Genomic DNA, 25,133 nt, shown 5'->3' with positions numbered 1-25,133 from the left:
GGTGCGGGTCCGTAGCTCCCTGAAAGTGGCGACTTAGGTGGATAGGGCAGTGAAAAAAGACATTCAGTGCGCTTGCATTCATAGGCCAAGGCATTGAGTATAAGAGTTGGGATGTACAGAACATTGGTTGGACCGCACTTGCAGTATTGTGTACTGTTCTGGTTGCCACACGACAGGAAAGATGTGGTGGTTATAGACAGAGTGCAGAAGAGATTCATCAGGATGTTGCCTGGAATGGAGGGCTGTAGTTATAAGAAGAGACTGGATAGGCTGGGTTTGTTCTCACTGGAATGATAGAGGCTGAGGGATGACCTTATAGAGGTTTAGAAAATTATGAGGGGCATGGATAAGAAAAACGGTCAGAATATTTTTCCTAGGTCAAGGGAGTCTAGAACTAGAGTCCCAGGTTCACGGTGAGAGGGGAGAAATTTAAAGGAGATTTGAGAGGTAAGTTTCTCAGAGGATGGTGAATATCTGGAACAAATTGTCAAAGGAGGTGGTGGAGGCAGATATAATTACAACATTTAAAAGGTATTTGGATAGGTACTGGGAAAAGATACATGCCTAGTGCAGGCAAATGGAATTAGTGTAGATGGGCATCACCGTTGGCAGGGAGGAGGTGATCCAAGAGGGCCTGCTCCTGTGCCGTACGAGTCTGTAATACGTATCTCTGCTGAGATTTCCGATGGGCAGTGGGAATTTGAGATTAGAGCTCTCCTCATTCCAGAGGGACTGCCACACACAACTGACCAGGACGTTTTCCTGAAGCTTCTGGTGTTAAGGCATCAGATGCCTTTCGCCCATGATCATTTACCCCTGAACCTACTGTTGAAACCAACCCCTCCACGTGATGGCCAGGGAGAGGCTTCACTGTCAGGGGCCATGTGAGGTGCCTGTCCTTGGTCCTATCTCAGTATTACAGTCTTGAGTCAGCAGTGTTTGGGCAAATGAAACATTGGGGAAGAAAGGCAAAAGGTTGTTCCTGGCGCTCCTATTTGGCGGTCGTCTGCAGTATAAGAATTTGAGTTCTGTGCTATCAGATTGACAAACTGCTGTGGAAAATACATTGACCGCTCTATTTAACAAGAGCACAACCTGTTTTCATGGTAAGTATTGGTTATATTTCATGTTAAGAATCCCCTGTGTAAAACTGAAGGCATTCTAATGAATGCAGCCTTGCATAAGAGTGTACTGTGAAAATTGTGTTGGATAATGCTGTCTGTCTCAATGTATTACCTCCATCTATTCCAGACAGTAATGAGCTTAACAGCTTGTAAATTTAAATAATAATTTGTTCGCTGGTTGTATTTTTTTCCCCTGCGGGGCTTGGGACATCTCCTTATGCTAGTTTAAGAACCTCTGTATGGCATCATTCTTATCCAGCAAATGTTGCTTGTATATTTGCAGCTCCATTTACTCAAATGGTTCCGTCTCACCAATCAAAATGTAAAATCCAATTGACCAATTATGTCAGTAAAATTCTCTTTCTCATCCCTCTTCCTTTTAGTTGTACAGAATCAAATTTTGTATTAGAACTATTTGAAATGGCAGTTGCGTGTTTACTTCAGATATGCTCAGTTAATCAGTTTATCACACGCACCTATATTAACGTTGCTCACTCCAGCTCTTAGAAAGATATATTTCTATTGATCTTAGTTGTGGCTTCCAATCGATCTCTCACCCTTTGAAGAATAAGAAATAAAAGCAGGTGTAGACCATTTGGCCCCACTTGCCTCATCTGTTATTCAATGACATCCTGGTTGATCTTTTACCTCGGCACCACTGTCCAACACTAATCCTTGAATCTCTTAATATACAAAAATCTATAATGTGTATCTTTCCTAAGGTTTCCCTACAAGGCAGTGGGAATTTGAGATCCACGTTTTCCTCATCCCAGAGTTTATCTCAGTGACTCAACCTCACATGGACCTTGGGTGGGGAATTCCAAAGATTAACTGCCTCCTGGGTGAAGAGACTACTTCTCATCTCAGTCCTGAATACTCGATCCCTTATCGGGAAGCATCATCCTCTTGTCCACCATGTCAAACCCCATGAGAATCAATGAGATCCTCTGTCATCCTTCACTCTGCAGAATATGGACTCTGTCTGCTTAATTACTCCTCAGAGGATAGTCCCTCCATCTCATTAATCAGTTTAGTGAACTTTCACTGCAGTCCCTCTAGCCTGCCTTGGGGAGGGAGACGAGACCTGTACAGGTTATCTCTGGTGCAGTATCACCAGGACTCTGTAATTTCAGCAAGCCTGCTTTACTCTTATACTTGTATCCTCTTGCACTAAAGGCCAAGGTACACTTTGCCTTCCTAATCACTGCTGTACTTGCATGTTAACTTCCAGTGATTTGTGTATGAGGACACCCTCGAACACCAACACTTTTGTCTCTCACCATTCTATTTTTTACATCAATGAGGATGAACTCACATTTTTCCACATTACGTTCTACATTCACCTTAAACCTGAAGTTTCTCTGCATCCTCCTCACAACCCGTATGACACCTCACTTTGTATCATCAGCAAATTTTAATATACAGTTAAACTCCAGTATCCTATTGTTTGGAAATCCCAGTGGTTTGGCATCTGACTCGCTCATTGGCACACTCCATATCCATAGAGCTACCGTCTGTGGATCTGCGTACGTATGAGGGTGGACATGTATTACTGAAAGTAAGGTTGGGTCAGGGACATCTGGGCTCAGTGCAGCTGGAACTGGGATCCAGAGAGCTTTTTTTTGATAAGCTTTAACATCACGAGAATCACTGGAAAATTAATTATACTACTGTGTAGTATGTTTTAATAAAAGTGTGTTGGAGAAATATGAGTGACATTTGGAAAATCTGCCATCCCTGAGTGCACCGAATTATCAGAGTTTTACTTGGTCCTCTCGTCTAAATCATTGATGTAGGTAATGGACAGCTGGGAACCCAGCACTGATCCCTGCAGCATCCCACTAGTCTCTCAACCTGAACGTGATCCATCTCTTCCTACACTCTCTTTTCCATTAATGAATCCTCACTCTACTCCTGTGTGTTACCCCAATCCTCTGTGCTCTAATATTGTTTAATAACCTCCTGTGTGGCACATTTGATGTCTTCTAGAAGTCCAGATACACTACATCTACTTGATTCCCCTGATCTATTCTGCTAGTTAAAAAGAAGCTCCAACAGATTTGTTAAACAAGGTTTCTCTTTCAAGAATTCATGCTGACTCTGCTCAATCCTATTATTATTTTCCAGGACCCACTTACCACTTCCTTCTAGCATTTTCCCTGGTACTTAAGTCAGGCTGACCTGTCCATAGTTCCCTCTTTATTCTCTCCCTCCCTTAACTAGTGAAATTCCTTTTTCTACCTTCCAATCTGTGGAAACTGTTTTAGAAATTATGAAACTTTGAATGTCATCTAGAGCATCCAAATCCAGGTCATCAGATCCTGTAGGTTTATTGATTTTGAGGCCCCTTACTTTCTCCATTGCTAATTTCTTTCAGCTACTCGTTTTTCTATACTAGTGGTTCTCCACTGTTTCCAGGAATGTTTCTGTGAAGACGGACAAGAAAATGTTTTTAATTTCTCTGCCAATTCTTTATTCCCCAATAATTATCTTGTTTTAGACTGTAAAAGTCCCACATTAAATTTTGCTAGTCATTTCCTTTTTTCATATCTATGAAAACTCTTAGTTTGTATTACTTCTCACAAGGTTACACATGTATTTTGTTTTCCTTCATCATTGTTTTGCCTCTGCTTTTCTGCATTCTGAAATGCTTCTAATCCTCAGGCTACTATACCTTTTTGACAACGTGCATCTTTTGTTCTAATTCTCTCTTTAACTTGTTAGATGTGGCTGCACCACTTCCCATTGGGTTTTTGCACCTTTAAAAGAACTTTTTTTTTGTGAACTAAAGTTACTCAGCACTTGTTTACAATCATATATTTTATTGTAATTTCACAATTTTCCGTAGCCAATCCGTGTCTCCATAAACTTTTCATTTGCTTTGTTTAGCTTTAAGACTGGTTTCAGATTCGATAGTTTTTAATCTTGATATAAAATCTATCATATTATGATCGTTCTTCCCTAAAGACCCCATGACTATCATACTTCATTACAGTGCAGCACAGTGGAGCAGCTGGTAGAGCTGCTGCTTCACAGCTCCAGCGATCTGGGTTCAGTCCTGACTTCCGACTTGCTGCTTGTGTGGAATTTGCAAATTCTCCCCGTGACTGCATGAGTTTCCTCCAGGTGCTCCGGTTTCCTCCCACGTCCCAAGGACCTGCAAGTTAACAGTTTAATTGGCCGCTGTAAATTGCCCCTGGTGTGCCAGTGAGTGGTAGAATCTGGGAGGATTTGAGGAGAGTGTGGGGAGAATAAAATGAGATTAGTGTAAATGAATGGTTGATGGTCGGCACAGACTCAGTGGGCCGAAGGGCCTGTTTTTATGCTGTATGACTCTGTATACCTCAAATAGTAAATGCGAGTCTTAATTTTAGATTAGATTTTAGAGCTAAATCTTTCTGCATGGTATGTATTCATGTTTAGTTTGCAAATTTACTCCCTTGGCATCCATCTGTTTCTGATCTGATGCCACCTTCATGAGATGCCCACTTCCCTGAGGTTGACAGCAGCTCTCTTGATGTCTTCGACTGCTGTATATTCACATGCAAATGGTGTGAATCAATCTTAAACAGACCAGAGTGATTAAAATCAAATCCTCTTGTTTTCTTTCCCTTTTTATTTAATATCAGGAAGAAGAGGTGATCAGTGTTTTTTTTCTAATGTATATGAAGTTTGTATGATGTAACTGTCTGTCAATAATTAGAGTTACCGATGGTTACATCATTCCTATGTGGTGTGAGCAGTTGTAGTTGCATGCACTAGTACTTGCACTGAAATTGTTACGCTTCTTTGTGTTTAGTTTGTGCAAACAAGGCACATTGGTAGAATTCTGCACTTGTAAAGGCAGATTTTTAATGGTGCTTCCTTCTTACTGGGTTTCTTTGTTTAGTGGTGGTTAGTATTTGGTGTTATATTGTGTTGGAGGTGGAAATGGGCAAACTGATGAGACACAGAACAACTCCTCTGCATGATCCTATTATTTTTTTAGGATGGCAGAGTGGTGCAGCTGGTAGAGCCAGTGCCTCAGCACTAGTGATCTGGGTTCAATCCTGACCTTGAGTGCTGTCTGTGTGGAGTTTGCACATTCTCCCTGTGACTGCGTGGGTTTCCTCTGGGTGCTCCAGTTTCCTCCCACATCCCACGGGCATGCAGGTTGGTAGGTTAATTGACTGATGTAAATTGCCCCTGGTGTGTAGATGAGTGGTAGAATGTGGGGGCAGTTGATGGGAATGTGGGGAGAATAAAATGAGATTCAGTGTGGGATTATATAAATGGGTGGTTGATGTTTGATGTGGACTCGCTGGGCTGAAGGGCCTGTTTCTGTGCTGACTCAAATTTTAAAATGTTTACATGTAGTCCTAGTGCTGTTTGGTGGGACTGTAAACAGACTTGTCCCGCTGTTTCAACTGCAATGCCCAGTAAAGTAGTTTTGCCATGGAAACTCACGGTTTGTAATTATGTACTTCTGTTTTAAGAATTGGAATGTGAAAGAGAAACATATGGATTTATATTGTGTGTCAGGGTAAATGTTGGGGGATTTAGATCATGTGCATGTGTTTTGTCAGAGTGCGTCAGTGCTGGGACTACTTTCTTGCAAACGTCCATCAAGTTCATTGACAATCCATGTTGCTGCTTTTGATCTCAAGCAGTTGCCTGAGGAGAAGGCATGCAGGGAGAGAGATTCAGTTGTGATATTTAATCTAGAACCCTTCTGGTGTTTATAGCCGCAAGCAAACTTAGATTTGTGTTGTGTTCGAGGAGGGCGTAGAGTTGGAAAAGTGAATTAAACTAAAAGCAGCCTTGTCCATTGATTAGTGGGCAAGGAAACTAAGGTGTTGAACTTTGTAGCTTGTGAAGGTGATGAAATTGAGCCAAAGAAACTGTAGCCTCAACTGTGTTTTACTGGTGGGTCGGTGGTTTGGAATTGATGAGGGAAGAAACTGGGTGGATGAGCAGCCACCAATGGTTATGAAGTTCCCCACTTAATGCTTTGTACATGAGATGAGGATAAAACTCTGGCTTCTCTGAACATGAATGTGCAAGCGCAGGAGAAGGATTCATTGGTGAGGATGTAGTGCTCTAGCGAGCAAAAATCAGGTGGAGGGCAGCAGAGGGGATGCAGTGATCAATGGTATCAGCGCCAGCCGAGGGAGATTAGGATCATTTGTTGACTTTGACCAATGTATATAAAATATCTTCAAGTGTGAAGAGTAATGCTGAGCCACATTTTCTGATAAGGAAATATATATTTCAATCTCTTGGAGTTCCATTTATTCTTGTGATCTCTTGCCCTGTGTTTTTTGCCAGATATAATAACTTTTGGGATGTCTCATCAGGACAGACGTTGACCTGTTTCCAGTAATGCATGTGTCCCTGCTACTGAGGATATGAGGTTTTAAACCAGTGAGGTCTGATTTACTTATAGCCTTTACTGATCTAATAATAGCTGAAGAGAGAGAACTGTTTTCAAGACATGCAGAAAGGTCAAAGAGTGAATAGGAAAAGTAGATTCCATATTTCTGGTTCCACAGTACAATCTTGCAATCAATTTGCTCCATCAAATAGAACAGAGTCTGTAATCTGGTGCAATGGGTCAAAGTAGAGGAAATGGAATGAATGGTGATTAAGTATAATATTTTTGAAGGGAACTGCTAACAAAAATAAGATTGCTTATGGTACATGCAACATAACATTGAGGGATGAGGAATGCCACCAACTCCAATATCGAGTGAACCTAACTTCTGAGAAGCAGTCTGTTTAGGCACGCACTTCTTTTCATTGGTGGTTTGTGCATGAGAAGTTGATGTGCTAGTTTTGCATGCATGTTATCTTAGCTTTTACCTTTGACTGTGCATGTTTTTTTTCTTGGCATGACTTTGCATTTTGACATCAGCTGATTCTTTGAGTTCTTTTCCCTGTTTCCATCCAGTGCCTTAAAGAAGGCTCCATGAAGGACCCGTTACTGGACGACCACGGCGACTTTAACCGCATGTGTGTAGCTATGAAGAAAATAGGTCTGGGGGATGCTGAGAAGCTTGACCTGTTCCGTGTGGTTGCAGGTGTTCTACACCTTGGAAATGTTGACTTTGAAGAAGCTGGAAGCACTTCAGGTACAGAAACTGTTTATCTCTTCAGAGTGAATGTTGGTTGTGCTCTTGGCACCCTGGAGTACAGTGCTCAGCTCACTGCTGTACGGTAACTGGTTGCCAGAGTTGGGTAAACACCATTTAAATAGAAAGATCTTTGTCTGGGGCTTGGTGTTTTATTGGAAAGCAAATAAAGCAATGAAGAGATCTTGAACAGTCTTGACAGGGTGAATGTGGACAGTATGTTTCCTCTTGTGGGACAATCTAGTAGAAAGGGTCACTGTTTAAAAACAAGAGGTCACACTTAAGATAGAGTATCATGATTCCTTGGACCTCTCTTCCTCAAAGGATGGTGGAAGCAAACAGATCCTTGATGAGGAAAGGAACAAAAGGTCAGTGAAGGTGGAGGTATCAGGTCATCGAGCTAGCAGTGATTCAGAGACGCGTTTCAATCCCTCACTGCAAATGATTAAAGCAGCACAGTGGTGCAGCCGTTAGAGCCTCACAGATCCAGTGACCTGGGTCAGTGCTGACCTCTGGTGCCGTCTGCATGGAGTTCACACATTCTCCCTGTGACCACAAGAGTTTCCTCTCACATCGGAAACAAAATGTGCAGGTTGGTGGGTTAATCGGCCACTGTAAATTGCCCCTAGTGCGTAGATGAGTGGTCGAATCTGGGGGAAGTTGATGGGATGTGAGGAGGATAACTGGGTGATCGATGGTCAGCCTGGGCTCCGGGTGAAAGCGTTTGTTTCCGTGATGCATAACTCGATGAAGAATGTGGAGATGAGCTTTCAAGCAGACCAGCCATGATCTTATTGAATGGCAGAGCAGGCCTGAGGGGCCGAGTGGCCTACTCTTGCACATTCATGTGGAGTGAATTTTACAGCCCACGGTCCTGCTGGACTATTTGTATGAACCATCTCTGTTTTGTGCATCAACTTGTTTTTGTTTTTAATTTGAAATTATTTTTGTTCACCGTTTTATGGGCAGGAGTAGTGGGGGCTGCTGTCTGACATTTCAGTTATCTAAATGACTTCACCCACCTCCATCCACTGTACAAAGGTTGGCACTCTTAAAATCTGCAGAAGACATCACTGTCTCCCGAAGTTGCTTTACATTCTTTGTGCTGACTGCCGACTTTTCAGTTTGGAATCTGATCTATTGGAATTTACTGTGGTCTATTCAACCCCAGAGATCTCAAGCTACTTACTGTTCTCTGGAGAAACCCTTAAAGATCTCAATCTCGGCATTGACATTCGGGATGAAAGGGCCTGTTTCCATGCTGTATAACTCTATGACTAAAATTAATGGCATTGAATAGGAAGCAACCTAGAACCTATTGTTATTTAGTCATTTGGAAAACTATTGTACAGTAAAATGATGGTATAAGAACTAGTTGAAGAGAATTGATTGTGACTGATACCTGGCAGTTCAAACTTATGACAGCACTTATTAGGAATGAACAGCTATTACTGTGTCCTTTTATCTTGTAGAAAGCAGCCACCATAATTGATTCACAGTGATTTATTTCATAGTTTGCACAATTGCTTTGACTGAATGACAGGATTCTTGCATTTGAGATGGCAGATTGTGAATTCAAGCCTCACTCCAGAGACTTCAAGAGCACAATCTGGCATGATACTTCAAACAAAAAAGGTGCAGTGTTTGTTTTGGGTGATGCTGTTAAACAGTGGCACTGAAAACTTGCTTAGTTTGCACTAGCTGGGAATCTTTTGTATTCTACCCAATGATAGGAGTAACTGATAAGAGAGTATGCTTGAAAAGTAATTGGTTGGCTTTGAATAGAATATCTCAAGAATGGTCATAGTGCTGCATAAAATCCAAACCGTTCTGTCCTCCAAACAATCCACAGTATTCTCAAAGTAATTTATCATTCTCAGCCTGCACTAAACTAGTCTTGTGTGACTCTGACAAGCTCTACAGTGGAAATTTAAAGAATGTTTATTGGGTATTTTTGCTTTCCTCTCTGACAGATACATAATTCCAGTCTGGCTTTCCACTGATAGGCTTTGCCATCGTGCAGTGTTTTTTGTTGCCGGTTTTGGGCAAAATAGTTCTATCTGTAATATAGGATTTACTTTCATCATTAGAAGGATAATCAGAGATTATATTTGTATAACATGTATTCTGCATAAATGTACAGGTGGGTGTGTCCTGAAGAACAAATCGCGTCAGTCACTGGACTGTTGTGCTGAACTTCTGGGACTGGATGGCGATGATTTGCGTGTTAGCTTGACCACTCGAGTAATGCTGACCACAGCTGGAGGTGCCAAAGGCACGGTTATTAAGTAAGTAAACTCTGCACTGCACAATACCTGTGGTATCTTTGAAGTTATGAGAAATGTTCCTTAGAATTGTTATAATGGTGACTGCATCTGTGGGTATTCACATACTTCAGTCCACCTCCTCAAGCTCCCCATCTGAAGTAACCAGATATGCTATCTGTTCTTTCATGTCCCAGACACAAGTACCGGTCGAAACTCTCTAGTCTTGCAACTCCCGAGGTTCAGCATGTTTTGAATCTGTAATACAGATCTATACTGATTAACTAATTCTAACCAAGATCTAAAATTAACTAAGATCTGTACTAATCTTTAGCTATTTAGCCTATTAGTGCAACTTTTGCAATCTCAGCCAAAAGCATTTCTGACTTAGAGAAACTTGCATTACGATCAGTTCTGGGAACACTTACTTGACTTGGGGAGTGTCTTTACTTGAAGAACAGTTCTTCTCAGAGGAAGATGATTGGGGGCAATGTCTGTGGTCTGGATTTTCTGTGGTCCAGCATCAGTCAGATCCCAGGGGTATTGGACTAAAGAGACTAAACCTGTATTACAGACTTGCTGACATTTGAGTTGATATTATTTATTGATAATTTGATCTGACTACGTTACAGCTGTCCTACTTGATACCCTTTTAATTCAAGGATTTTAAAATTGTTTATGTCTTTCAAAATAATGACAAGAATAATACATTTAAAAAGACATTTAAAATGACTGGGGTTCTGTCTTCACTGAGTTTGTAATTTCACTTTAGAGTAAGAACACTTTTTAAAGGTCTTTACTGTCAAGATCTTAGGACCTATTAAAATATTCAAAGAACAATAGAAAACATTTGATGTGAATTATACTCTTCCATGGGTGGGTGTTAAGTTACTGAATGTCCTTGAATGTAGTTTGGAATGTCCTGCAGTGCTCTGGTACGTCCACTAGGCGCCTGTGTTGCACTTTCTCAAAGAATATCAAAGCAGAAGAACTGAAATCCAGGGAAAAGTTGATTCAGTTCTTTTGTTCAGGAGTGGTTATGAGGTTGAGCTTGGTTACAGTTACAGAAACCAGTCACACTGTTTAAAAGCAATCACCTTAAGTACCATTTATAAATATTCAATAGGCTCTCGTACTAAAGTTAAATAATTAAGGGCAGGCGCGGTAGTGTAATGGTTAGCATAACGCTTTACAGTGCCAGCGACCCGAGTTCAATTCCGGCTGCTGTCTGTAAGGCGTTTGTACGTTCTCCGTGTCTGTGTGGGTTTCCTCCGGGTGCTCCGGTTTCCTCCCACATTCCAAAGGCGTACGGGTTAGGAAGTAGTGGGCATGCTATGTTGGCACCGGAAGCGTGGCGACGCTTGTGGGCTGCCCCCAGAACACTACGCAAAAGATGCATTTCACTGTGTGTTTCAATGTACATGTGACTAATAAAGATACCTTACCTTATAATTACAGTTTAAAGTGATTAACTTTGAAATTGCTAAACAACCCAATATATACTATGTAAAGTATGTCATTATGAAAAAACTGAAATACTTCCTGAATTAATTTTTCAGTAATTGTTGTTAATTCACAAGGTCACTGTCGTGCTGCCTATACTCCAGGACTCCTGGAAAACAAAGTTCATGGGGCATGACATTTGTAGAGAATGGACCTCGCCATTTCTTGTTAGATATATCAACCAATTAGAGCAATGTGCTGGTCATTTAATGACCTGGATTGTGTTCCCTTTCAGCTGCCAGTTTTGTAGAAGCAGTTCTGTGTTGTTTGGTGGGTCCCTGACTTTGGTGTCTGTGTGTTACAGCACAAAAGTCAGGTATGTGCTAGAGGGCAGGTGCTGCTACACCTGCTCTTTGCTTCACCACTGGAACTTGGCATTGGGTCCAGGGACAGACACACATGTGCTGAGCCCCTTGGATGAGTAGGGGGTGCTGACCTTCACTGAAAAGGTAAGCATCTTTAAAGATCTCCCAATTATCGGTGACATTTAGAAACTATTGAAAAGGCATCTGACAGGACGAGTGGCCATTAGGCATGGTCTGGAGCTGGATTTAACCAGCGTGGCTGTGGGGATCACAACACGACATAAGATCAAGTGTGATCGGGCCCCGTGAACCAGCTCTGTACCCCCTGAGCTATCACTAGTTTTAGGAATTGTTAGCGTATGTTTAATGCATCAGTCAATTTCTGATAAATAGTCAAGTAATACAAGGGATGACGTGGTAGCTGTAGCCTTCTGTAGAGGAAATAAACCAATTATTCACCATGCCTCCCACGGTTTTCCCACAGAGGTTTCAGTCCTGTCATTCTGGGTCTCTTGTAGACAAATTGATTGCTGCCATTATTCATCAAGTCCTTAATTGTCTCATGCAACCCCCAGTGTAATAGAAAGCAAAGTGGAAGAACTCTGGCTGATTGCATCCAGAAACTTATTTGTATGTAAAGATAGAAGGAGGCAGGGAGGGAGGATACAGATTTGGGAGGGCAACAGTACTGTTTCTGGAAGTTTTTTCTGTGAATGTAGTGTTGCAATTCTTGACAAAACCTTTTATTTTAAAAAAGCACTTGGTTGTCCACAGTTCCTTCTGCCTAACAACTTATTGCTGGCAGATTGTGGGGTTTATTTGTACTCATTTGTGTAGCCTGTCAACAGCAAAGGGTGAGTCCTGGCATTGTGCTTATAAATAGAGCTGTACAAGGCAAGAACAAGTAATAGTGTTGGCAACTTTGCCCTTGAGAATTCCTCATCACAACCTTGTAAATCATGCAATAAAAGTACAGAATGTTGGAAATACTCAGTAGATTAAGCAGCAGTTGTGGAGAAAGAAAGAGATTTAATGCTTCAGGTCAAAGACCCTCCATCAGGACCAATCATCAACCTGAAACATTAACTCTGTTTCTTACACTACAGATGCTGCCTGACCTGTTGAGTATCGCTAACATTTACCGTTTTTATTTCAGATTCTCAGCATTTACAGGTTCTTGCTTTTCGATTCTGGTAAACTATGTTCTGATTTTTAATAAGTTTAATAAGTTATAATTCCAAAGCTGTTGCTACCTTATCAGTACAGGCATTTGGTATATATCTATAGAAGTTCAGTAGGGACACAGATGCACACAGACACAAACTCTACAGCGTTTCTCATGCTGAGTCACAGGATCTTTATTTGATGGGGTGATGAGTGAGAGAGAATTTGGTAGAAAGCAGGTTTTTTTTAAGTTCTGCTTGGGGATGATGAAGAAGGTAGTTTCAAAATAGCTGGTGGGTAATAAAGGTTTCTTTCCTCTCTGCAGTCAGCTGAGTAAGTAGCTGTATGTATTATGGGGAAAATCTTCCCACCCATTCCAGTTCTCATTTACAGTTAAAATCTATAAATACAGAGAAAGTTACTATTATTTTAGATTCTCCTTAAATCCCCAAATTGTCCACCAGAAATTATGACAATATTGCCATATTCAAGTGGAAGTATTTTAAATTCAGTCCCAAATCATTATTTATAGAAGTGTTAACTTTTAAAAGTTTTCAACACTTAACTAAGCATGATACAATGATTAGGACACACATGTGTAGTATGGTGGAAATTAAAAGATCTTAAAGTTTAAACATAAATTTAAAGATCATGAAATTCTAAAATAATTATTCTGAGGCAACTAGTCTCCAATCAAAAATGTTTTCAGGAGCAACAAACAAGAAGATAGAGGAACTCAGTGGGTCAGGCAGCATCTGTGGGGGGAAATGGACAGTTGACATTTCAGATCAAGACCCTTCACGTTCACCAGTCCAGACGAAGGGTCTCGACCCAAAACATCGACTGTCCATTTCCCTCCACAGGTGCTACCTGACCGGCTGAGTTCCTCCAGCATCTTGTGTGTTGCTCCAGATTCCAGCAACTGTAGTGTCTTGTGTCTCTTTGTTTTCCCTCATTCTTGTGGCCCCTTCACCCCTTCTCTTTCCCCGCCCCCCACCCTCAGGACCTGCCAACCCCCTCCCTTTATTCCATGGCCTACTGTCCTCTCCTATCAGATTCCTCCTCCTTCAGCCCTTTGCCTCTCCCACCTGTCACCTCCCAGCTTCTCACATCATTCCCTTTCATCACCATCCACCTACCTACCTTCCCCCTCTCACCTGGACTCACCTATCACCTGCCAGTTTATGGTCCTTCCCCTCCCCCTCTCCCAACTCTTTTATTCTGGCTTCTGCCCTCTTCCTTCCCAATCCCGATGAAGGGTCTTGGCCTGAAATGTCAACTGTTTGTTTATTTCCCTCCATAGATGCTGCCTGACCTGCTGAGTTCCACCAGTATTTTGTGTGTGTTGCTCCAGATTCCAGCATCTGCAGAATCTCTTCTGCCTTGTGTCTCCATAATGTTTTCAGAGCCAGAAGTTGCTCAGTAATTACGACTTTATGAATACAGTTACATCACGTATACCAAGGTGTTGGGTTTTAATGGATTTTACAATGAGATTTTACAATGAAACCTTTACAAAAGTTTAAGGTCCATGTCTGACCACCGATTGTATTTTGATAGCCTGGATGAAGATGCAGCAAGCACTCTGGAGGAACAGAATATCACCAGCTATAACTGGTAGATTTCCACTTTCGAATGTGTGCACATGGTACTACCACTAGATGCTGTCAGTTTCCCAGGAACGCTGGCCATGATTATAGCCACAAATCCTGGGCCAATATAGATTAATAAGTCCATGCCAGTCTCCCTGTTTTTGTATTCTTTGCCGTTATAAACATGAGAAAAAAGCAATGCCTCAACATTGATCCAGGGAGAAAGCACTTGTACCTTTTCATTCTGATTACAGATGGCTGCATGACGTTAGTGCTGCCATGCTCCCTGTAATTCTCAGCAACTTTGTTTTCTTCAACTTCTTTTGGAATCATGTACACAGCCTCCACGTTTTTTTTTAGAATAATTTGCTCTATTACTTCCTCAAAATATCCTGATTAATTTGAGAAGTGACTTTCCATATACAAATCAGTGCAGGATGTTCTTAATTAACGTGTGTGGTTGTGAATCATCATCTTATAATATGGCCTCCAGATGCTTGATACTTGAGTGACTGGTCCACATTGTTTCTTTATTTGTGTTTGGCCTGGTATTATATGGAAAACCCTTCACTCTTCTCTCTGATGGAAAGGAGAGTAAAGTTTCTGTTATTCCTCTTCAGTTGTACCTGGATAGACATTACAGTGTCTGATTCACGTTGTGTTCTACCAGCTTTGACCATGCACCTCTGTAGCTGAAGTGATTCTTTCAAATTCATTCATTCTTTAACCACTGTTCCACTTTTCTCTGAACATGAATGGTTATTAACTCTGGCAGTACTTTACTGCACTATATTTCTTGACATACTGAATGACCTTTCATTTCCTTTCTATTCATCCCTCTATGATGTTTCCCTTTATTGCATTCTGGTCTTTTTCCAAACCACTTTCCAATCTTTTATTGCTGCTCCTCTGTTCTCCTTGCTCTGCCTGTGTTTTCTTAATTGAAGTAGATCAGTCATAGAGTCACTCAGAAGGAGATGATGTAGACCACCTGCATCATGAAGGAGATGATGTGCCTGTGTGGGCTGTCCAATTAAATAATCCCCAAAATGTCCCAGACATATCCTTTCCAAACTTTTCATTTCCAACAATGTATTGATTTCTCTGTGACGATTGCTGGGTTTTGGGAAGGACTGTGCTTGATCCAGTCCACTGTCCAGCCCAAGCTCAGGTCTGACTACTGCAGTCATCCCATGACCTGAAACGTTAACTCTGTTCCTCTCTCCACAGATGCTGCGGAGTGTTTCCAGCACTTCTTTTAATTTCAGATTTTCAGCATCTGCAGTTTTTAAATTTTCATTTCCCAACTTTTACTCTGTTCTCAGTGCTGCAGTATTCCCCTTAAACTTTTTCACACTCTGCTTAGACCACAGGGAATTCCAACGCATTCCAGTGCAGTCCTTCACTCAAATGCTGGATCAGGGCTACCCAGACCTTTGTGCTTAGAGGTTTATTCTCCAGCTGGAACAGGCTTCAATGGACCTCAGTTGTTGCTGGCACTTATGTGCACATGAGACGTTAGAGGCTGAAGTGTGTGCACAGTGACGTAATGTTCACAAACCAACGCCGAAGGTGTAACCTGGGAGTCGAGGCCTGCTTCAGTGTTATTTAAAATCTGTCACCCTGGCTACTCCTGGGGTGACAGATTTATCTAGACACAAGAGACTGCAGATGCTGGAATGTGGAGTGCCAAACAATCTGTTGGAGGAACTCACTGGGTCGAGCAGCATCTGTGGTGGGTACCATAGAATAATACAGCACAATACAGGCCCTTCGGCCCACCATGTTGTGCCGCCCTTCAAACCACACCTAAGACTATCTAACCCCAATGGGTAATGGACACTCAGTGTTTCAGGTCAAGACCCTTCATCTGGACTGAAAGATAGACGGGCGATACACTGTAGCCAGTATAAAGAGATGAGGGGAACAGGTGGGGTAAGAGCTGGCAGATGATATGTCGATCCAAGTGAGGAAGGGTGACAGGCAGCTGCAGGAGAGGAGAGTGGAAATAGCGACAAAGGTTGGGTGGTGATAGATGGTAATCTCTGACATTCAAGATAATTAAAGCTTTTTATAATTGAGGTGTTTGAAAAAGATTATTAGGTGTTTTCAAATTCAAAAACACAAAGCACTGAGAAATAATCAAAAACATTAAATGGAAAGAAAATGATCTTAAAAAGTGATCTCCTTTCTCCACTGCTCTCTCAATCTGTGCCCTACAGACACACCTGAATTCCTGCACTTGGTGTGCAGGATGCGTGAAGCAGTTCCTGAATATAATGCTGGAACCCCAGCAGTGGAGTGGACCGACAGATCCAGCTTTCCCCATGTCAGTAGATCCCAGACACTGCGTGAGTGAGGGAGTGATAATGGAACTCTGCAATCTCCGTGTGAACCATTCAGTTGAGAACCACCATCTACAGACAGCTGCCTCAGCCCATTGTGCTGCTGAGGTTGTGGGGGGCAGGTTTCCTGAGGACATGGGGTCAGTGACAATGGCGGATACATGGTCTGGCGGGAGGTGTGAGGAGATCTTGTATGTTTGACGTTCCCTTATTGTTTGATAATACAAAAGCACGACAGCAGGAGTAGGCCACTTGGTCCCTCCAGCCTACCCCACTATACAATATGATTGTGGTTGATCTGTCCCTTGGCCCACAATTCCTTGATCTTTCCAAAATGTACCTACTTCCTCTTTAAATACCCTCAATGATCTGGCCTTTACAATCTTCTGGGAAGACAATTCCAGAGATTCATCACCTTTTAGGTTCGAATATTTGTTTGATGAGCAAAGTTTCTTGCTTAGAGGACCACTGTGGATTGTACATATTGTATGGAACTCTACATTTAGATATTTAATTGGGGAAAGGTAAATTATGAGGCTATAAGGCGAGAACTTGGGAGTTTAAATTGGGATGACATTTTTGAAAGGAAGTGTACTATGGAGATGTGGTTGATGTTCAGGGATCTTTTGCAAGATGTGAGGGATAAATTTGTCCCGGTGAGGCAGAGAAAGAATGGCAGGGTGAAGGAACTGTGGGTGACGAGAGAGGTGGAACAACTAGTTAGGAAGAAGAAGGCAGCATACATAAGGTGTAAGCAGCAAGGATCAGATAGGGCTCGTGAGGAATATAGAGTAGCAAGGAGGGAACTTAAGAAGGGGCCGAGAGAGCAAGAAGAGGACATGAAAAGGCTTTGGCGAGTAGGTTAAGGAGAATCCCAAAGCTTTCTTCTCGTACATGAAAAGCAGAAGGATGACGAGAGTAAAGGTAGGTCCGATTAGAGACAAAGGTGGGAAGATGTGCCTGGAAGCTGTGGAAGTGGGTGAGGTTCTCAATGACTACTTCTCTTCAGTATTCACCAAGGAGAGGGGTCTTGATGATGCTGAGGACAGTGTTGGTAAGGTTAATGTTCTAGAGCATGTTGATATCAAGAGAGAGGATGTGTTGGAGCTGTTAGAAAATATTAGGACAGATAAGTCCCCGGGGCCTGACAGAATATTCCCCAGGCTGCTTCACGAGGCGAGGGAGGAGATTGCTGAACCATTGGCTAGGACATTTGAGTCCTCGTTGTCCACGGGAATGGTACCGGAGGATTGGAGGGTGGCAAATGTTGTCCCCTTGTTCAAAAGAGGTAGTAGGGATAGTCCAGGGAATTACAGACCAGTGAGCTTTACGTCTGTGATGGGCAAGCTGTTGGAAAGGATTCTAAGAGATAGGATCTATGAGCATTTAGAGAATCATGGACTGATTAGGGACAGCGAGCATGGCTTTGTGAAGGGAAGATCTTGCCTCACAAGCCTGATAGGGTTCTTTGAGGAAGTGACCAGGAAGATTGAGGAGGGTGGTGCAGTAGATGTGGTCTACATGGGTTTTAGTAAGGTGTTTGACAAGGTTCCACATGGTAGGCATGTGGAAAGTCAGAGGGCAAGGGATCCAGGGAGGCTTGGCCGTGTGGATTCAAAATTGGCTTGCCTGTAGAAAGCAGAGGGTGTGGTGGAAGGAGTGCACTCAGATTGGAGGGCTGTGACTAGTGGTGTCCCACAAGGATCAGTTCTGGGACCTCTACTTTTCGTGATATTTATTAATGACTTGGATGAGGGGGGTGGAAGGGTGGGTTAGCAAATTTGCAGACGACACAAAGGTCGGTGGTGTTGTGGATAGTGTGGAGGGCTGCCGAAGCTTACAGGGGGATATTGATAGGATGCAGAGCTGGGCTGAGAAGTGGCAGATGGAGTTCAATCCAGAGAAGTGTGAGGTGGTACACTTTGGAAGGACAAACTCCAAGGCAGAGTACAAGGTTAATGGCAGGATTCTGGGCAGTGTGGAGGAACAGAGGGATCTGGGGGTTCATATGCACAGATCCCTGAAAGTTGCCTCACAGGTGGATAGGGTAGTTAAGAAAGCTTATGGGATGTTAGCTTTCATAAGTTGTGGGACTGAGTTTAAGAGCCACGAGGTAATGATACAGCTTTACAAAACTCTGGTTAGACCACACTTAGAGTACTGTGTCCAGTTCTGGTCGCCTCATTATAGGTAGAATGTGGAAGCATTGGAAAGGGTGCAGAGGAGATTTACCAGGATGCTGCCTGGATTAGAGAGTATGGATTATGAGGAGAGACTAAAGGAGCTAGGGCTTTACTCATTGGAGAGAAGGAGGATGAGGGGAGACATGATAGAGGTATACAAAATATTAAGAGGAATAGATAGAGTAGACAGCCAGTGCCTCTTTCCCAGGGCACCAATGCTCAATACAAGAGGGCATGGCTTTAAAGTAATGGGTGGGAAGTTCAAGGGAGACGTCAGAGGGAGGTTTTTCACCCAGAGAGTGGTTGGTGCATGGAATGCGCTGCCGGGGGTGGTGGTGGAGGCTGATATGTTGGTCAAGTTCAAGAGATTGTTAGATAAGCATATGGAGGAATTTAAAATGGGGGATATGTGGGAGGAAGGGGTTAGATCGTCTTAGGTGTAGTTTAAAGGTCGGCACAACATGGTGGGCCGAAGGGCCTGTATTGTTCTATGGTTCTGAATGTCACGATCAGATGCTATTTTAACTTAATTATTTTAAACTTCTGATCATTCCTTTCAGATCTGTAGCTGCTTCATTCTTCCCATCTCTGTAATCGCCATCTGTTTTACAACTCTCTGAGATGTAAAACAGTTCTAATTGCTGGTATGTTCTAATTACTTCACCGCTTATGGCTGTGACGTCAACCGCTGAGACCCCTAATGTTAGATTTACCACTCCCCACATTGCCAAACTATTCTTAACTGCTTCTTCCTCTCAGACTCTCCTTTAAACTTTCCACTGTGACCAGGTTGGAACCACAGGCTGGTCAGCCTGTCGTCAGTAGTGGGGAAGTTACTAGAGGGAATTCTGAGGAACAGAATCTACCAGCATTTAGATAGACAGGGTCTGATTAGGAGGAGTCAGCTTGGCTCTGTGTGTAGAAAGTCATGATTGATGAACCTCTTAGAGTTTTTTTGAAAGGTAGATGATGTTGGGCAGTGGATGTTGTCTATTTGGACTTCAGCAAGGCCTTCGACAAGGTCCTGCATGGTAGGCTGGTCTGGAAGGTTAGGTCCTATGGAATCCAGGGTGAGCTAGTTAGGTGGATTCAAAATTATCTTGGAGGTAGGAAGCAGAGGGCAGTGGTTGAAGGTTGTTTCTCGGAATGGAGACTGGTGACTAGCGGTGTGCTGCAGGGATCGGTGTTGGGACCCTTGTTATTTGCTATTTATATAAATGATTTGGATGCGAATGCACAAGGCTTGATCAGTAAGTTTGCGGCTGACGTGAAATTAGGAGGTGTTGTTGATACTGAAGGCTATCGTGGACTACAGGGGGATCTTGATCAGTTAGGGAAGTGGGCCGAGGAGTGGCAAATGGATTTCAATACAGATCGGTGTGAGCTGATGCATTTTGAAAAGTCAAACTAGCGTAGGACTTGTACTATGAATGGTTGTGCACTAGGGAGTGTAATGGAACAGAGGGACCTCGGAGTACAAGTGAATAGTTCATTGAAAGTGGCATCACAGGTAGACAGGGTGGTGAAAAAGGTGTTTGGCATATTGGCCTTCATCAGTCAGGGCAGTGAGCATAGGAGTTGGGACATTATTTTACAGTTGTATAAGTTGTTGGTGAGGCCGCACTTGGAGTACTGTGTACAGTTTTGGTCACCCTGTTATAGGAATGATGTGGTTAAACTGGAAAGAGTGCAGAAAAGATTTATCAGGATGTTGCCAGGACTGGAGGGCCTGAGTTACAGGGAGCGGTTGGCCAGGCTAGGTCTTTATTCCTTGGAATGCAGGAGAATGAGGGGTGACCTTATAGAAGTGTTTAAAATCATTAGAGGCATAGATAAGGTGGACTGTAACAGTCTTTTCCCCAGGGTAGGGGATTCCAAAACTATGGGGCATAGATTTAGGGTGAGAGGAGAAAAATTTAATAGGGATTTTAGGGGCAACTTTTTCAGGCAGAGGGTGGTGAGTATAGGGAACAAGCTGCCAAAGGAAGTGGTTGAGGCAGGTACAATAGTATCATTTAAGAAGCACTTGGATAGTTACATGGAGGGGCGGGGCTTAGAGGGATATGGGCTGAACACAGGAAATTGGGACTAGTTGGGTGGGCACAGTGTTCGGCATGGACTGGTTGGGCCGAAGGGCCTGTATCCATGCTGTACTGCTCTATGACCAAGTCTTTAGCTGAGATTGATCCTGAAGCATCTTGGGACTTCTGTTATACTAAAGGTGCTATATAAATGCAGAGAGTTCAGGCTGAGGTTTAAAAGTTGCCGGGGCATTGTTCCTTTAACATGCTTGGTGGTTGTCCCCTATCTCCCAATTGTAAGTAATTTTGGAAAAATTTAAAGCAAATAAAAATCAACATGATCGAAGGTTTTGGATCAGTTATGGCTTATTTCCCAATACATTTGAAGAATGCCGTCTTCCCAGTTTGAGCATTTGTTTTAATTTTTTTTCTCCAACTCAAGCCACTTCTTGTAAAAGTGATCAAAATATCTGTCAGCAAAGACACAAGCTGTATTGAATTGCTGCATTAAGAGAAAGTAATACAGTAAAACTCCCAATAATCTGCCACACAATATCACCAATAGTCTGTCCTGGTCCAACCATGCAGATGCCACAGCCAAGAAAGCACACCAGCAGCTGTACTTCTCCAGGAGGCTAAAGAAATTTGGCATGTCGCCGTCGACCCTCTCCAATTTTTTTGATGCACCATAAAAAGCATCCTAACTGGATGCATCATGGCTTGGTATGGCAACTGCTCTGCCTGGGACTGCAAGAAACTGCAGAGAGTTGTGGACACAGCTCAGCACATCACGGAAAACAGCCTCCCCTCCATGGACTCTCTCTATACTTCTCGCTGCCTTAGTAAATCAGGCAACATAATCAAAGACCCTACCCACCCCGGACATTCTCACTTCTCCACCATCCCATTGGGCAGAAGATGCAAAAGCCTGAAAGCATGTACCACCAGGCTCAAGGACAGCTTCTATTCTGCTGTTATAAGACCATTGAACGGTCCCCTAGTACAATGAGATGGACTCGACCTCACAATCACCTTGTACCATATTGTCTGCCTGCACTGCACTTTCTCTGCAACTGTAACACTTTAGTCTGCATTCTGTTATTGCTTTTCCCTTGTCCTACCTCAATGCACTGATGTGATGAAATGATCTGTATGGATGGCATGCAAAACATAGTTTTTCACTGTACCTCAGTACATGTGACAATAATAAACCTATTACCAATTACATAATTATTCGTAAATCCTGATGGTTCAGCAACCACTCACCAGGTAATGTTTGTCATGTTCCTCTTCAGCTCACCGGGGCCCTGCTTTCCCTGCTGTCTTTAAACTTGCCAGGTTCACTGGAAAGTTAATTAGATTATTGTATAACATTTAAAAAAGGTATAAATACAGGCTGCACCTGGATTACGAACACCCATTTGTACAAACGAGCTCCCATAATACCATTAAATTCAAAACCCGACGTATGCACATATGTTTATTCCTATGAATGGCAGAAAAGGTTTCCTCTCTCTTTCCTCTTTTTGTAGTTGTTCTTTTTTTTTGGTCTTGTGTGATTTTGATGCCATTCATTACAACACTGTGGTTACTATATCAGGAGATTTTTGTGTATTTGCTGACCTGTGGACAAAATCGACTTAAGAATGTCTGTAACAACTGAACCTGTCCATTACCGGGGGTTGGCCTGTAGGAGTAACGTCAATAGTCAGGGAAAGCCTACTCCAACACCACCAAAGTCTCGAGCGTACCGGATTGTCAAGGTTTTACTGTACTGTATGAGCTGGATTGGAGACTGGGTGATCATTTTCAACTGTCCTCAGGTTTTGATGAGGATGACTCAACATCAGAACTCCTTTATGAAAAATCATAATTAAAGTGAATCGTCTATTCTTTCCTTTTGTTTTTGCTATCTGTTAGTGTAAATGATGTGTGCTAGGTTGGAGGCGTTGGTGAACTTGAGGGTGCAGGGGGCTCTATTGAATTACCTGGTTGATGGTAACTGACACCCAGGATTATTCCTGCTAATAATTTGTTTCCATGACAGCTCCGATTGTGTGGTGTTATTAGGACTCATTGTTCAAATGAAATCTTAAAATGCACTGTTGAATACTGTGTTGGAGAATGAAGCCTTGTGAATGTTAGTCATAATTCTCTGCAACTAATGCAGAGATTCAAGCTTTCAAATTGGGCACCTCCTAATTGAAAGACCAATTTACTTCATTAGTCACGGACAGTGACAACACTTGGCATTACTGATGCTGTGGTGAACTGAAAAGATATGTTGATGAGATGATTAAACCTCTTGTTCTTTTACCAATTAAAAACTCAATACTTTGCAGAATGCGTTAACTTTGGATTATTGTTGAGGGCAGTATCTGGTTGAAATGTGGCTTTCTTCTTTCTTCATGTACTGGATAAAGTCTATATCTTCTTGTTTTTGTACGGATTTATGAACTTCACGTGACCAATAAACGTAGAATTCACTACATACAATCTCCTGTGATGTTGCTGGTTGGGGTCGGACTTGCGTTGGGTTGGAAAAAGTTGTTGATTTTGGAGACTGAAGAGTAAGGGATCAGTCATAGTAAAATAGGGGAGGGGTGATGTTAGAGTTGGGGAGTGAGGGGCATGTGTGTTGAGTGGTTTCAGAATTGAAATAGAAGCTCTGTAAGCTAAGTAAACTTGGAAAAAGCAAAGGAAAGGCAGCTTTCCTTAATGGATCTGTCATCGAACCGTTGCCTCTTAACCACTGTGCTAGATCTGTGGATCCTTCAAGAAGTCAGGAGAAACATTTTAAGATCTATAAATAGGCAAAACTATTGGCAAAGTGATCTTTGCATCAATGGTCATGTAACGGAAACAAAGGCTCCTTGATTGTCCATGAATGAAAACCTGCTCTGCTGTTTTTCAGGGTACCTTTAAAGGTGGAGCAGGCAAATAATGCTCGAGATGCTTTGGCCAAGGCTGTTTACAGCCACCTATTTGACCACGTTGTGAAACGGGTCAATCAGTGCTTTCCATTTGAGACCTCCAGCTTCTTCATAGGAGTTCTGGACATTGCTGGGTTTGGTGAGTTCTAATTCCTTCAGAGTAACATTTCAAATGTTTTTATTAACTTTTATTCTGTATTTATGTACGCATACGGTTTGTTGATCACAATGCAGTCTGCTAATAATATTTTTAATACAATTAATTTTAAACTATCCCTTAATTTGTTTTAAGCCAAGTGAAATGGGAATTCAGTGCTCAAAATAACCTTGAATTATTTTATATATTGAATTAAGACTCCAAACAAGCACATATCAGATTAACATCTGGAAAAATGTCAGTGTTTGTAAAATTGGCTTGCCATCATCTGAGAGCAGAATTTTAAGATGAACGATTAGCCAACTGAGTTTCTGTCACAATCATCTGATCTTTGAGCTGGGTTAGCAAAAGGTATCCATGTTAGGTAAATAAATCTGTTCATAAATTATGATTATTATAAATTATTAAGAGTCGTAAATTATTGCAAACATTACCTAAATGCCACTGAACATTGTGTTCAAAACAGGTATAACAAAAGACCATTTGGTTGAAAGTTCAGCTCCGTGGTTAATGGATCTCAGATGTCGTTGTTTCACATTATGGGATTTAGCTGAGGCTAATTGTTCACAGCTTGGGCATAAAGCATCATTTTCCCTGCCATCTATTACAATCTCTCCCCTCTAGAATATCTCTCTCACTCCCCTCACACTCTCTCTCGCTCCCCTTCGATCTCTCCCCCTCCCCCCCACATCCTCTGCCCACTCTCTCCCTCCGTTTCCTGTCTCTCCCCCCGTCTCCCGTCCCTCCCTCCCCTCCCTACAATCTTCTTGTTCTTGCCTCTTTCCTGATTCCCCTTCAGATTCTCCACCCCAATTGCTGCTGCTCTTGAACCTCTATCCCCCTCGCTTTTTCTATCCCGCCCCCTTGCTCTTCCTCTGTCTGCCTGACTCACTCTCCCCACCTCCACACTCCTCACTCCTGTTCCTTGTCTGAAAGCTAGAAATTGGGGGTTATTTGTAGCAGAGGTTGCAAATGGATCCAGCACTGAGCAGTTAATGGACCTTGCCTTCAGTGGTTTTATTAATTAAAGCAATTACAGCCTTATGGTAATGATTAAAATTAAAGCATGCCAGGTAATAGTCACCAGGAGTTCTGATTTGGAGACTTCCTTTCAGTAAACCATTGCAATATCATTTAAATTGACACCTGGAGGGAGGGAGAGGAAGTCTGGGACAGGTCAGGGTGAAGGAAGGACAGAAGTGTGTTTCTGAGAAGAGAGAGCACATAGTGAAGATAAAGGTTGCCTTGATAAAGATAAAGGAAGGACGAGAGGAAGTTGCTGCCAGGCAGCAAGGGGAGAGGTGCCATGTAAGAGGAGAAGGTGCCAAGAGTGACGTAGGAAATAGAGGTCAGGTTTCCAACGAGAAGGCAAAAGGGTGGATTATAGGGAGGGGAAACAAAATATTGCTTGAGCCAGACACTCATTCTCTCC

The 25,133-nt window shown here is 42.5% G+C and overlaps 1 protein-coding gene across 1 annotated transcript in view; it reads left to right on the top strand.

The window, feature by feature from the left end:
- Positions 1-25,133, top strand: part of myo6a (myosin VIa) — a 244,455-nt gene that overhangs the window by 144,372 nt on the left and 74,950 nt on the right. The window contains 3 exon segments of the mRNA XM_052011416.1: positions 7,054-7,234; positions 9,378-9,522; positions 23,526-23,683. Coding sequence (XP_051867376.1) covers positions 7,054-7,234; positions 9,378-9,522; positions 23,526-23,683 — 484 coding nt within the window.

Source organism: Pristis pectinata, chromosome 3 (genome assembly GCF_009764475.1).
Source record: "Pristis pectinata isolate sPriPec2 chromosome 3, sPriPec2.1.pri, whole genome shotgun sequence".
NCBI classification, from domain to species: Eukaryota; Metazoa; Chordata; class Chondrichthyes; order Rhinopristiformes; family Pristidae; genus Pristis; species Pristis pectinata.
Note: the sequence above shows the minus strand (reverse complement) of the source record. Positions and strands in the feature narration are given on the sequence as shown.